This window comes from Somniosus microcephalus, chromosome 13 (assembly GCF_052327205.1).
Source record: "Somniosus microcephalus isolate GS21.2 chromosome 13, FLI_Smic_1.0, whole genome shotgun sequence".
NCBI lineage: Eukaryota > Metazoa > Chordata > Chondrichthyes > Squaliformes > Somniosidae > Somniosus > Somniosus microcephalus.
Window position 1 is genome coordinate 22,289,921 of NC_140999.1, and position 13,547 is coordinate 22,303,467.

The following is a 13,547-nucleotide window of genomic DNA, read 5'->3' on the forward strand; positions in this document are numbered from 1 at the left end:
TTTGAATTTATGTAGAGCTTTATCCCATCGCTCAGAAATGCCAATCTACACCATGAGTGACACAAAGAGACACCCTACAACATATTTTACTACTTATTTTGGAATTTCAAAGCAAGAATAATACCACTGGTATATGATTACTGCAGGAATTAAGAACCATTTCACCAATTGTGCAGAAAGCCTATAGAAGAAATGTTATTCCAAAAAATATCCCAGCAACAGGAATTAGACTTGGCTTTTTTTACCCCAAAGAAATCAGAAAGAAAGACTTTCATTTATATAGTGCATTTCATGACCATCGGACATCTCAAAGTGCTTTACACACTGTTGTAATGTGGGAAACGCAGCAGCCAATTTGCACACAGCAAACTCCCACAAACAGCAATGTGATAATGACCAGATAATCTGTTTTGTTGGTTGAGAGATAAATATTGGCTAGGACACTGGGGATAACTCCCCTGCTCTTCTTCAAAATAGTGCCATGGAATCTTTTACGTCCACCTGAGAGAGCAGACAGGGCCTTGGTTTAATATCTCATCTGAAAGACGGCACTTCTGACAGTGCAGCACTCCCTCAGCACTGCACTGGAGTGTCAGCCTAGCTTTATGTGCTCAAAGTCCCTGGCGTGGGTTTTGAACCCACAACCTTCTAGACTGAGGCAAGTGTGCTACCAACTGAGCCACAGCTGACACTCCCTTAACTTAAGAAAACGTAACATAAACAATATCTTTCAGTCCAAAATGAGTACACTTTTAGTATTGAATGGTACTGTTGAGAGTGATACCAAAAAAAACCATAAATTGGAAATACCCTGAAGAAGAGTAAGCATAGAGATCTGTCAGGTTCATACACCTTGAATGAAAGAGGCGGAGGAGTGTGACATTTCCATTTAGGGGTCTCTTTCCACAGATGTTAAGCTGCATATTAAGATCATAAGACTTTAGGATGGGAAGAACAATCAAGAAGCATACAATTGGAATGAAGAGGGTTACATCAATTATAGGACTTCCAAAGGCTAATGGTGACCTGGAACTTGAACCACAGCTTCAACGATGCTTTTTCCCAGCATAATGGAGTCAATAAGTTGATGGTAGTGAATAAGAAAAGCACTGTAAAGAGCTACAGTTGCACTAACAGTAATGCATCATGATGTGGTTCAGAAGAGACCAGATTGCAATATTAATGCTTCTTGTTGCTGGTATTTTTGGTGAGGTTTGTGTGGGATTAGTTAAGTTGTTGTTGTTGTTGTTAGTTAAGTTGACTTATACTCGCCGGAGTTTAGAAGAATGAGAGGGGATCTCATTGAAACTTATAAAATTCTAACAGGACTAGACAGACTAGATGCAGGAAGGTTGTTCCTGATGGCGCGGGAGTCCAGAACCAGGGGTCACAGTCTAAAGATAAGGGGTAAGCCATTTAGGACAGAGATGAGGAGGAATTTCTTCACCCAGAGAGTGGTGAACCTGTGGAATTCTCTACCACAGAAGGCAGTTGAGGCCAATTCATTAAATATATTCAAGAAGGAGTTAGATATATTTCTTAAGGCTAAAGGGATGAAGGGATATGGGGAGAAGGCAGGGACAGGGTACTGAGTTTGGATGATCAGCCATGATCTCATTGAATGGTGGAGCAGGCTCAAGGGGCCGAATGGCCTACTCCTGCTCCTATCTTCTATGTTTCTATGACTTAATACAGAGGTTACCCATACTAAATGTAGGCACTACATGGTCTTTGTTTTGTTGCACATTGTGTTTGATTACAACTGACTTGCCAGAGGAGGGAAATCCTGGGTTTAAACAAGACAGTGGAATCGTACATTGAAGCACCAACATATGAGCGGAATTTCTGCATTTCACTGGTTTCCTGATCTTGGTCAAGAAGATGTCAGTTACGTTTTTGTGGAAAGAGGAACAATGGCAGGTTAGCCATCCTGGGGCTACTACTCTTGTGCAGCACCTAGTGGCCACCTTAGATTACCAAGACCGAGGCATGAGTGTTATCAAAGTGTGCCCACAATGAGACCAAGCAGGATTATAATGAGGGATTCATATTCTTAAAACAAATAGATAAACAGTACAAACTCTTAGATATGGCTGGTGTTTGATTGTATTTTCTCAGCACATTGTACGTGAATTCAATAAAGAAATAAACTTTTGGAATGAAGGTAACATTTATGATGGTAACTGGAACAGGAAAACTATGTATTGAATCATGGAAATAATTGCTTGTTTAGCCTGATATCTGTTGATGGGAAAATGCTTCATTTCTATGTGGGGGGTGGGGGGTGATCTGGTCTAGGAAGTCTCCTGCTGTGTTATAACTTAAATCACAATTTAATTGCATCAGAAATTCAGAAATGTTCTCACGTCCTTAAAATGTTAAATGTATGGAAAATTTATAGATGTCTATTGGAAACACAGAGATTGTTTTGGAAACTTTGTTATTTGATATACAAGTCAGGTGTCAAAAGCAAATACAATCCAGCAACATGAAACTATCATCAATTTCCCCTTTTCCCCATCTCCAGATGTTGTACTTTCCAACCATTTGTATCTACATTGACAAATGATCACAGCCCATTCTGGTTACTGAGGAGGCAAAATAGTCTGAAATGCCAGTTCACATTGGCCTGGATTTTGTTCTCAGCGGCGAAGGATCAGCATTCGCCGTTCACCTCGCTGACAACTACCCACAGACTTTTCATGGGCTTGTCAGTGGAGATTTCCACGAATCCGGCATCTTTTTCAGTGCAGCGCCCTCTACAGGGGATCTGTGGCATCTGTGAACAGGGAAAGCAACAACGAGGCTCTTCAACCAATCAGATTGAAGTATCCTCACTGAGCCACACAGAGTCCAAACCAGGAAGTATAAAGCAGGAAATATATATTGTATTTAAATGATGTAGGGAAAGCAAAATAAAGATTGGGAAGTACAAATGAGATTTTTAGGGAGAGAGATAAAAGAGACAAAAAGGAAAAGTAATTTTTTTAATGTTTTAAAAACCTGCAACATTAATCTTCTGGGGGAATGAGACTCTACACTTGTAAAATTAATTTTTCAGGGCCAGAGAGATTGTTCAGCAGCAATGATCACTTATGACGCTGTTAAAAACTCACTTACTCCTAAATATATAAGCCCTAACTTTTTCAGCTGTCTTTAGCAGGACTAGTGGGCAAGTACCCCAAGTTCATGCCATTACAATGATTTCAGTGCCAAATCTATTGGCGAGTGCTGGTAGCCTCGTCGTAATTATTACAGCAAAATCCCGGTTTTCACAATAGCTGAGCTCCAGCAGTTGATAACCTTTTGCACATGTGAAGAAGCTTGGCACAGATGGAATAGATGCCAATACAGTGATGCCATTATGTTAGCATTTAAATTGCGAAGCGATGTCATTGTATGCTGTGATAGCTATTCCAGCCTAAGATTGGGTCACATGACACCACTGAACCTATACAGGCATGAGATGTGGATTTCTATGCCAGTGTGTCATTTGGAGTGTGCAATCTAACAGTGTTTGTTTCACCATTCTCCACAATGAAGCTGATTCATTCAAGTACTAAACTGGCAATGTACTCAGCGTAGGAAGAAGGTTCAACTGGAGAAAGTAGCATAATCCTCTTCCGTTCCCATTTCCACGGCAAAAGAAGCCAAACTCGCAAATGAATGAAAAATATTCTAAAAATCAAACAAAATGCAAATGCTAAATAAATACGCTGTCCTCAATGAGTGAACTTAAAAAAATAACTGCAAATGTTGGAAATCTGAAATAAAACAGAAAATGCTGGGAATACAAAGCAGATCATCAGGGACCAAAAGCGGGGACGTGGGACTGAGCAAGATTGCTCTTTCAAAGAGCACGATGGGCCAAATGGCCTGAGATTGCTCGCCAACTGAAAAGAGAAAAGGACCTACACCTGTAAGGTTACTCTATTATTATCTCTCTTGTCAGATGCTGATGTATTTCCAGCATTTTCTTTTTTGCTTTCACTTCTTAGAAGAGAACTTAACTCATCTGCAAGCATGATATGCACGGTGTCATTTGGTGAGTGGTGACATCATCTTTTCCCAATCTTTTGCATCACGATCATTATAAGAGGAAAACATGCCAATAAAATAATTTTGTTAAAAAAAAACAAACTAGGGAAAATATTAGGCTGGAGGAACGGAAGCTGCATCGGCTGTTGTACACTCTGCACCCGAGAGTGCATAAATGGCGCTTTGAGATACACCATACCCCATGCAACTCCCCATCGAGACAATATAGCCCAAAGACATTAGCAGAATGTGCGAGCAAGTTATTGCCTGATAATCTGGGACATCTGGCGACGGTCTGAGAATCCCTTCTGCCTTCAGCCTTATCCACGTCGGATTCCCAAGCTCCAGAAAAAAAAATCGAATAATAAAATCGATTCTACACGACACCCACCTTGCAGTGCAGTGAGATAGCTACAGGGAAAGGGGGAGGTTTACATCAAAAGGTAGCAATAGTACAAACATCTTGAAGGTGGGCAGCAAGCTTTCGTGACGTCGCCATGCCAGTTCAAAGGTTAAAAACTTAAACTTTAAAACCAATGGCGCTAAACAAAGCGACCAAGGACGAGAGCAGGAGCCCAGCCCCAGCGTGCAGGGGGCAGAATGAAGCAGGGCAGGGGAGGCGGCGTGGTGTGTGCGTGGGCAGCGGTGGCTCATCTGGGAGCCTGGTCCAGGGGCGATCGCTCCAGCGCCGGCTCCTTGTCTGCCGTCTCTTTTTCTCTCTCGCTGCTGCACAGATTCCTCTCTTCAGCATTGCTTAAGAGGAAATCCCAAAAAAAAACAGGCGAGTCTTTTCATCGCCAGCCATTTAGTATGAATAAATCCGGAAAGAGGCGCTGTCATATTCTGTTACACAACAAGTGAGTACAGAGGGGGGAAAATGATGCATTTCTCCCAGTGTTTCTGCTTCATTTACTCCCCCCCCCTCCCCGACCAACTGAGGAACTTTTCGATTCTGCATTAGTGCCAGCAGTTAGTTAATTCCTGTATAATTGAGATCACATCCTTCTGGAGATTTAACTCAAATTATCAGGCTACTAAAAAAGATAAGCAGCTTCCAATAAAACCATCTGCATATCCAACCATAAGATGCTATTTTTCTTTTTTTTCTCTTGTTGCCTTTGTAGGAAGATAAAATAGCCTGCCTTCGACGAACTGGACCATGAGCAATGATTTGCCTGCATGGAAATACATAACTGAGAACGCGACGGTGAGTGATTTTACTAGGGAATAAATCAGCAATGCTGTATAACGAGATTGTAGCAACGGAAAAAAAAAGCTGGCCGTGTCAGTGTATCAGAGTGATGGTCGTTCTAGGGGGCGGCCTGTTGTCATTGTGCCTGAAGTATCCGTATTTTTGTGTTCAGTTTAATGATTTAGTCTATATAATATGAGGATGGCGAAATAAATGCCTGCTGTGCCCTAATGCAATATATGAGCACTATGTATTAACGTGTATTTAAACGCAAACAATTCCGGTAATTATAGAGCTGATCTTTGGTGAAGCTATATTTACATTCTCTTTCCCAGATTTGCAATTGAATTGTATTAGTGATCAGTGCTACAGTCCCAGAAATATGTAGTCTGCACGTTATTTGCTGCAAGTAGGGCCTTCTTACAGCGGCGAGCCGCTAGATATCTTACAATGGAGTAGGAGAAGGGGCAGGGATCATGCTGCTGTGTTAGAATGTGATTTACCAACCCTGATGTTTGTATATTATTGCTTGCATTGTAACCGTGGTAAACACCCCTTTGGGCTGGCCCCTTTTGTTCTATATTGCCCTGATAATGTGTACCTCTCATTTTTACCTGGTGTCTTCAATCAATTGGAGATCGATTTAAAATTTGTACAATAGCGTTTAATTTGTTTTCCATTCTGTGGTTGTTCTGCTACTACGGGATATATATATAAAATAATAACACATATATGTTACTATCGCTTATTATCTTGGAAATAAATGTTGCTCACCATTATTTTTTTTAGATATTCTTGCATATGAAAGCATAGCTTTTAGATTTTTGGGGGCTTTAATTACCATCTGTGGCTCCTGGCCAAGTACAAGTGAGCAGCTGCTCCATTTTTCGCTGTCCTGTTGCCTAGGTGAATGTATATTCCTTTGGGAGTGAACACGTGTAGATCAATGCTAAATCTCAGCCACAATTCCTGGCAGCCCCTGAAAAGCACCCCCCCGCCGAACTGAGAGCGACTTGGTAATTAAAACCAATCATTACAACATCCTTAACTTGTTACTAGCATGTGGACTTCTCGCACTGGGTTCGATTGCCTGGGCTATATACTTAGGGATTTATTGAAAATCAAATAATATTGTGGAACAAACTGTTTGGAATACATTACGGTGAAATTGGTAACTGAGAACATTTTAAATACATAGGTTGTGTAGAATAGGTTTGTATGTGACAGCAAACTATATCTTTTCTTTATAAACAATGTTACAGTTACAGTGCATGATCTCCACTGGCAAATTAAATCTTACATTATCTGATGGCCCAGATTTTGTTGTCAAAGTAATGATGAGGCTAATGGCGCCCACCGTTACTTATGTGTAAATGGTACAGGCGAGGAGCAAAAATCGCTGTCCGAGTTGCGCCGCTCCGTTGTTACCTTCGTGAAAACGCCATTTCGCTGGCTACCTCACCATGACATACATTGAATGTCATAAAGTTGCTGGATTTGCGCGGTAGATACGAACTAAACCCACCACAGATATTTAGGGCTAGTAATTAGTAGCATAAGTACCCTTTTAATGACCTGATAATTGTTAATTTCTGCCAATCAACCTCTCTGGCACTGAAAGGGAACACTTAAAAGTGTGGCATCTCATTGCTTCAAGTATTAATTGTTGTTGATTTTCAAAATGTCAAATTTACATAAAATTTTTCTTTTACTTTCTTTACTTCTCTTTCTGTACCTGATTTGACATTGAATTCACTCACTCTAATTTACACTTCCTGCTCTGTCCTTCCTCTGTTTATTTCTCAGTCTTTCAATCTGATTGGTTAAGGAGATACACAGTTGGTTGGCCCGTTCACTCAGGTCCCAGATGCCCTGTTTCTCTTGCCCGTTATCAGCTCGCACTTCCAGCAACTTGCAACGCAGAAAACGGCAGAAGCCATTAGATAGCCTGCGACACAAAGCTGGGTGGGCGTGTGTGCTGTGAGGAGGATGCAGAGAAACTCCAGTATGATTTGGACAGGTTGGGTGATTGGGCAGATGCACGGCAAATGCAGTATAATGTGGATAAATGTGAGGTTATCCACTTTGGTGGCAAAAACAGGAAGACAGATTATTATCTGAACGGCAATAGATTGGGAAAAGGGGAAGTGCAATGAGACCTGGGTGTCCTTGTGCACCAGTCGCTGAAGGTAAGCATGCAGGTGCAGCAGGTGGTTAAGAAGGCAAATGGTATGTTGGCCTTCATAGTGAGACGATTCAAGTACAGGAGCAAGGATGTCTTGCTGCAGTTGTACAGGGCCTTGGTGAGACCACACCTTGAGTAGTGTGTGCAGTTTTGGTCGCCTTACCTGAGGAGGGATGTTCTTGCCATGGAGAGAGTGCAGCGAAGATTCACCAGACTGATACCTGGGATGGCAGGAATGATGTATGAGGAGAGATTGGGTCGATTAGGCTTATATTCGCTAGAGTTTAGAAGAATGAGAGGGGACCTCATTGAAACTTATAAAATTCTAATAGGACTAGACAGACTAGATGCAGGAAGGATGTTCCCGATGGCGGGGGAGTCCAGTACCAGGGGTCACAGTCTAAGGATAAGGGGTAAGCCATTTAGCACTGAGATGAGGAGGAATTTCTTCACCCAGAGAGTGGTGAACCTGTGGAATTCTCTGCCACACAGGGCAGTTGAGGCCAATTCATTAAATATATTCAAGAAGGAGTTGCATATATTTGTTGAGGTTAAGGGGATCAAGGGATATGGGGAGAAAGCAGTGACAGGGTACTGAATTTGGATGATCAGCCATGATCTCATTAAATGGCGGAGCGGGCTCGAGGGGCCGAATGGCCTACTCCTGCTCCTATCTTCTATGTTTCTATTTTCTATGTTACAGCCAAATCTGGACCATTATTTTGCTCCCCCCCATTATCAGTGAGTAGCTGGGCCATACAGACCAGGAAAGTTTCCAGACTGTATCTGAATTGGCCTCAGTGCCTGTAGGTTAGGGACAGAAAAATTGGGCAAGGGTTCCACTTCCAATCATCATCAAGGGACTCCTGCTGGAGGCAGGTGAATGTCTGGTGAGGACAGTATCAGATGAGGAAAGGATCAGGCTCAGCTGTCACACCCCCCTCACCCCAAGTCAAATAGCAGGTCATGGTTACACAGTATTTACAGCACGGAAACAGGCCATTCGGCCCAACAAGTCCATGCCGGTGTTTATGTTCCACATGAACCTCCTCCCACCCCTCTTCATCCAACCCCGTCAACATATCCTTCTATTCCTTTCTCCCTCCTGTGTTTATCCAGCTTCCCTTAAATGCATCTATACTAGTCGCCACAACTCAAAACCCACCGTGAAAGCTCACCGATAAATAATGTTTTTTTTTGGTCAAGGTACTAGAGGGCAACCAGTGCCCATGGAACGGTACCCCGGCAAGGTGCCAATGTTTTCAGGGGTGAAGGGGAGAAAAAGTAATAGAGAAAATCAAAGATGGGGGAAAAAGGTTACCTAGTCTTGTAAAAAATAAATGAAAGCAACTTAGATATGGTGCTCCATTCCGTCAGTCTTCAGTCTCTTTATATGCACTCTGAAATGCTCATGCAATGTGCAGTGAGCTCATGGCACAAGTTGCTGCCCCAAAGACTGTTAGTTATTTATTGTTTGTATTAGAATGTTCTACAAAAATGGCAAATGAAAGTAGTCTTTTCAAAGAAAATAAGAGGACCTTTCTTTTGTTATACGGTTTTAGAATGTTCTGTTTCAAATTCAGTCATTTTGGTTTAAAGCAGATACAACTGCCCAGCCAAGAATTATGGTTAATAAGAAGACTAAAGTTATTCTTGAGATCTACAGAACAAACCAAAGGATACCTCTCAGTCAACCCATGATATCAAAAACCATGAAATTAATATGTTTTAATGCATTCATTTATATTTTTATGTACTCGATAATATGCGTAAAACAAAACATTGTTCCCTTGCTGTTGTGCTGTGGGTGTGTTAGAGATGAAATGGGATAAAAACTGATGGTGACCCCAGGGTGTCAGCTGTGACTTGGTGGATAGCACTCTTGCCTCTGAGTCAGGAGTTTGTGGGTTCAAGTCCCTCTCCAGAGACTTGAGCACAAAAGTCTAGGCTGACACTTCAGTGTAGTGTTGAGGAGTGCTGCACTGAGGGAGGTGCCGTCTTTCAGATGAGACATTAAACTGAGGCCCCGTCTGCTCTCTCAGGTGGATGTAAAAGATCCCATGGCACTATTTCGAAGAAGACCAGGCCAATATTTATCCCTCAGTCAACATCACTAAAAAAAATTTATCTGATCATCGTTACCTTACAACAGTGACTACAATTCAAAAGTACTTAATTGGCTGTAAAGTGCTTTGGGATGTCCTGAGGTTGTGAATAGACGCAAGTCTTTCTTTCTCTGCCTAGTATTGAACTGAGGCATACCGACTAAGTAGGTTGCAGGTTCAACCCGAGTCTTTGCTGATTAACTGCCCTCAGCTAGGAGAGCAATAGGGGCAACTACATTTGTTGTCAGTGACCCTGAGGCTAGGAAGGGAAAAACAGTCAGTGTTCCTGTTCCTAATTGCTATCCCGTGACTCCCTGGTGGACTGTGTGTGTGGTGAATGAGGACAGGATTTCGCATAGCTGTAATGCTTGCCCATCCTCCGTGTTTAAATAGCCCATTGACATTCACTGTCACATGAAGAATGGGCTTTTTGAGGGAGTTACCAGAGGACAGCTGGCATTGGTGGCACTGTATCCCAGAACTACTCTGGGAAGAGAGTAGAAAACGGAAACGGAAAGCATATGTAAAAACAACTGAATATGATATGCAACCTGAAATTGCATGCCATCTTCATTATAAAGGTCTCAATTATTAAGCTGTTAAACTTTGGTTCTCAATTTTTTTCATGTTACTCTTTATGTTATGTTATGAGCACATTCAACAAGGCATGTAGCTCATTTCTGTAGCGCACAAAATGCCTGACATCAAACGCAGCGTTACAACAAAGTCTACGAATCATCACATGATGTAGCATTATGAGACTTCTATAACGAATGGCTTACTATTTCGCACATTATTGCCATCTATTATTGTGCCTTTTTGACTGCAAGATGTGAAATGAAAGAAACCAGTGGTTTCTCTCTGTGGAGCTCTGCATAAGAAGAGTGCACTTTTCTAAAAAGGCGATAGGGTATCTCTATGACCTGCTACACAAAAAAACTGTAGCCACACTCAACTGCCCACAATGCTTTCTGAATGGCTTTGAAGGTGACCACCTCCTGGACTTCTACAACATCAGCCAGGGAGCAGTATGGGCATTCATTCGTCAGGTCACTGATGCCGTTTACAGCTGAGCAGTCCAATTCATAAGCTTTGGCGTCACAGCAATGCAGCAGGAAGATATGGACTTACAGTTTTATGAGGTTGTTGGTCCACGGCCCAGGGTGTAATTGATGGCACCCACGTTGCATTGAGGGCACCCATAGAACACCCACTCAGCTACCATAGCAGGAAGGGATTCCATTCCCTCAATGTCCAGATAGGGCATGACAACAATCAGGGAATCCTTCATTATATGTCTTATACACAAGAAGTTGCCATGATGAACTCATCCTTCATCAGTCAACATTCAGCCCTCCCTAACCCCAACAGAGAAGAGAATCCGATCCACAAATGGCTTCTGTGTGACAAAGCATACCCCCTGTTCCTATGGCTGATGACCCCCAATCAGAGTGCCCCTAATAGCAGCAGAGGAGTGCTAAAATGAGGAACATGCAGCTACCAGGCTGGTGATTGAGAGAACCATTGGGGTGTTGAAAACCTAATTTCACTGCCTGGACAGGTCAGGAGGGGATCTGCAGTATGCTCCAGATCAGGTGTCCAGAACATGATAGCCTGCTGTGCCCTGCACAGCTTTGCCATTCAGGAAGGGCTGGACTTTAACGTGGAGGAAGCCTTAGCTCCAGTGGAACCAGAACTACATGGAGAACACTGTCAAGATGATGTGCACTTAGAGAACTGTTGAAAGGGGCATCAGAAGACAGATCATCTCAGAAGCCTTCTCGTCTGTTTAAGTCAGTCCATCTTCGACACCACAGCCTGATCTTCTCCTCCCCCACTTGCAAATGAAGAGACATCTATTCAATCCACTACCCATCCTACCACATGACAACACCTCAGCACTCTATGCTCTGACATGACCATGTCAGTAATCATCACCTGAGTGAATGTCAGCATCAAATGAGTGCAACCTTTCCTGACAGACTGTAACCTCCATGAATAACAAAGTACCATGTCACTGCAGTCTATTTTAATACAATAACTGCAAAGTGCAAACAATCAATCTACTCTTTCCTGACATTGTACTTCTCCTAGGTGCATATATGTACATTTTTGCACCAAATCTAGGAGGTTGTTGACTTCTTATGCTATACATAAGGGTCATGGGACTGAGGTTACCGTCACCATTCCAGTGGGCCCTGGCTGGTCTAATGGCAGCTAGCAGATCCTGAAAGCCCTGAAACACAACAGTTGCCACAGTTTGGAAGCCACGATTCATGCTGCACCTCTGTTGCCCCCAGGGCTTCAGACTGTGTTTCCCTAAAGGTGGAAGCACCATCACCTCTTAGCTGGGGATCTGCTGCAGGTTGCTGTGAAGCTGCCATATGCTCCATTGGTGCCTGCAAGGAAGAAAACGTTTTTGTGCTGTGTAAAACAACATCGGTACACTTGAGTGCCACACCTGTCGGAGCACTCACATAGGTATGATGATTTCCGCAAACCTCCTTTTCAGGCGAGTACCCATGAGTTCTGGATCCTGTCTCCAAAGCCACTGGCTGCCTTCTCCTTAGTCGCCACTGGGAAGGTGGCACATCCTCTCCACTCTTCACTCCTCTGTGAATCACCCAGTGTCGCATCCTCACTACCACTAACTAATCCCCCCGGGTGAAAGAATCTGAGCTAATGCTTGGGAGTGAAGAAGCAAGTGGCACAAGTAGTGGGTTGGCAGGGGGTTAGAGCAGAGGATGAAGCAGCTGCATGGGATGTTTCCATGTTCTTGCACTCCTCTTCATTATCATCATATGCGAAAATGGAGAAATATCTCTCCAGCTCCTCCTCATCATCATCATCATTCCCTCTTCCTGTGCCCCCTGTTGCTGTGGTGGAATTGCAGGAAAGGAGGGCACAAGCCAAGAATGGATGAGCATTACCCTTTGGGATTAAGGAGACAGAGAAATCAGGTGGAAGGTTATGTCTGTATGGTGCTTCACAGGGATGCTGGTGGACAGTGTAAGTGCTGCATTACTAACCTGGTGCCCCCAAGATGGCAACAACCTCACCATCCCTGATGACAAGTGCTAAATGAGTACCCACTAGCTCCATGGCCTGCTTCTCAGAGGGTAAGGGGTTTAAAGGTGGGGACGCCCCATCTAGTGGCCTGCTTTTGGCGAGCATTGTGCACCAATTTGTCCTGCAAGAAGGTAGAGTAGATGATGGTAAGACTAGCAGTTGAGCAGTCTGTGCCAAGTGGCATGGGAGAGGTGAAGTAAGAGATGTGGGTGTATGAGGCTGATAAAGGTTTTCAAGTTGTGCATGTTAATTATAGGTGTTAAGAGCACTATGTAGCCATAATGCAGAATACCCTTAACCAGTGTGCACTGCGAAGGGTTAGTTGTGCAAATGTTGCTTTAAGAGGGGGCCAAAGGTGGACAGGGAAGTAAAGGAGAGTGTGTTAGCTTGCCATCACTGGTATTCAATCCTGGAAGTGAGGGTGTGGGCACTCAGTGCCTGTGCCATCTTCTTCCAGGCAACATGCGTTATATTCCTGGTAGACGTGGTGGTAGCCACATCTAGGACTCAGTGCCCCCTGCCTTCAATCTCCTCCAGGAGTGCTTGGAATTCTGTGTCAGTAAAGTTTTGTATTCTTCTCCTGGGTGGGGTCCTGCCCTCAGGGCACAAATGGTGCCATGATTGTGCGGTCATTGTCCCGTAAAAGTATAATAAAAATATTACTAAGACACGCAGTGAAGATATTTCACAGTGAAGTGAAAGAGCCAAGCAATGGTCTTCTCTTACCTGGTTGCCCTACAGTCTGCTGCTGGAGAGTGCAGACTGAACTGATTTTTAAAAAGCTGCCCAGGAGTTTCCAGGTAGTTCAGCTGCTTACACCCATTTCACACGAGTTTTATGCCAATGACTGGAATGCAAATGAGCAGATCTAGGAAACCCGTGTACAGCTCCTTCTGCAGACCACCGGTGGGCACATTGCTTTTTTTAAAGGGGCAACAGTGGCCTAATCCACTTGAGA

The 13,547-nt window shown here is 43.3% G+C and overlaps 1 protein-coding gene across 2 annotated transcripts in view; it reads left to right on the forward strand.

The window, feature by feature from the left end:
* The window catches only part of cbarpb (CACN subunit beta associated regulatory protein b), a 263,276-nt gene that overhangs the window by 23,313 nt on the left and 226,416 nt on the right, over positions 1–13,547 (forward strand). Inside the window, exons 1-2 of one of the 2 annotated variants that reach the window (XM_086004614.1) lie at positions 4,635–4,895; positions 5,163–5,245. In XM_086004614.1, coding sequence (XP_085860740.1) covers positions 5,198–5,245 — 48 coding nt within the window. In that variant the 5' untranslated portion in view covers positions 4,635–4,895; positions 5,163–5,197. Of the gene's footprint in view, positions 1–4,634; positions 4,896–5,162; positions 5,246–13,547 lie in introns of those variants that run through there. The other variant, XM_086004615.1, reaches the window with a different exon arrangement.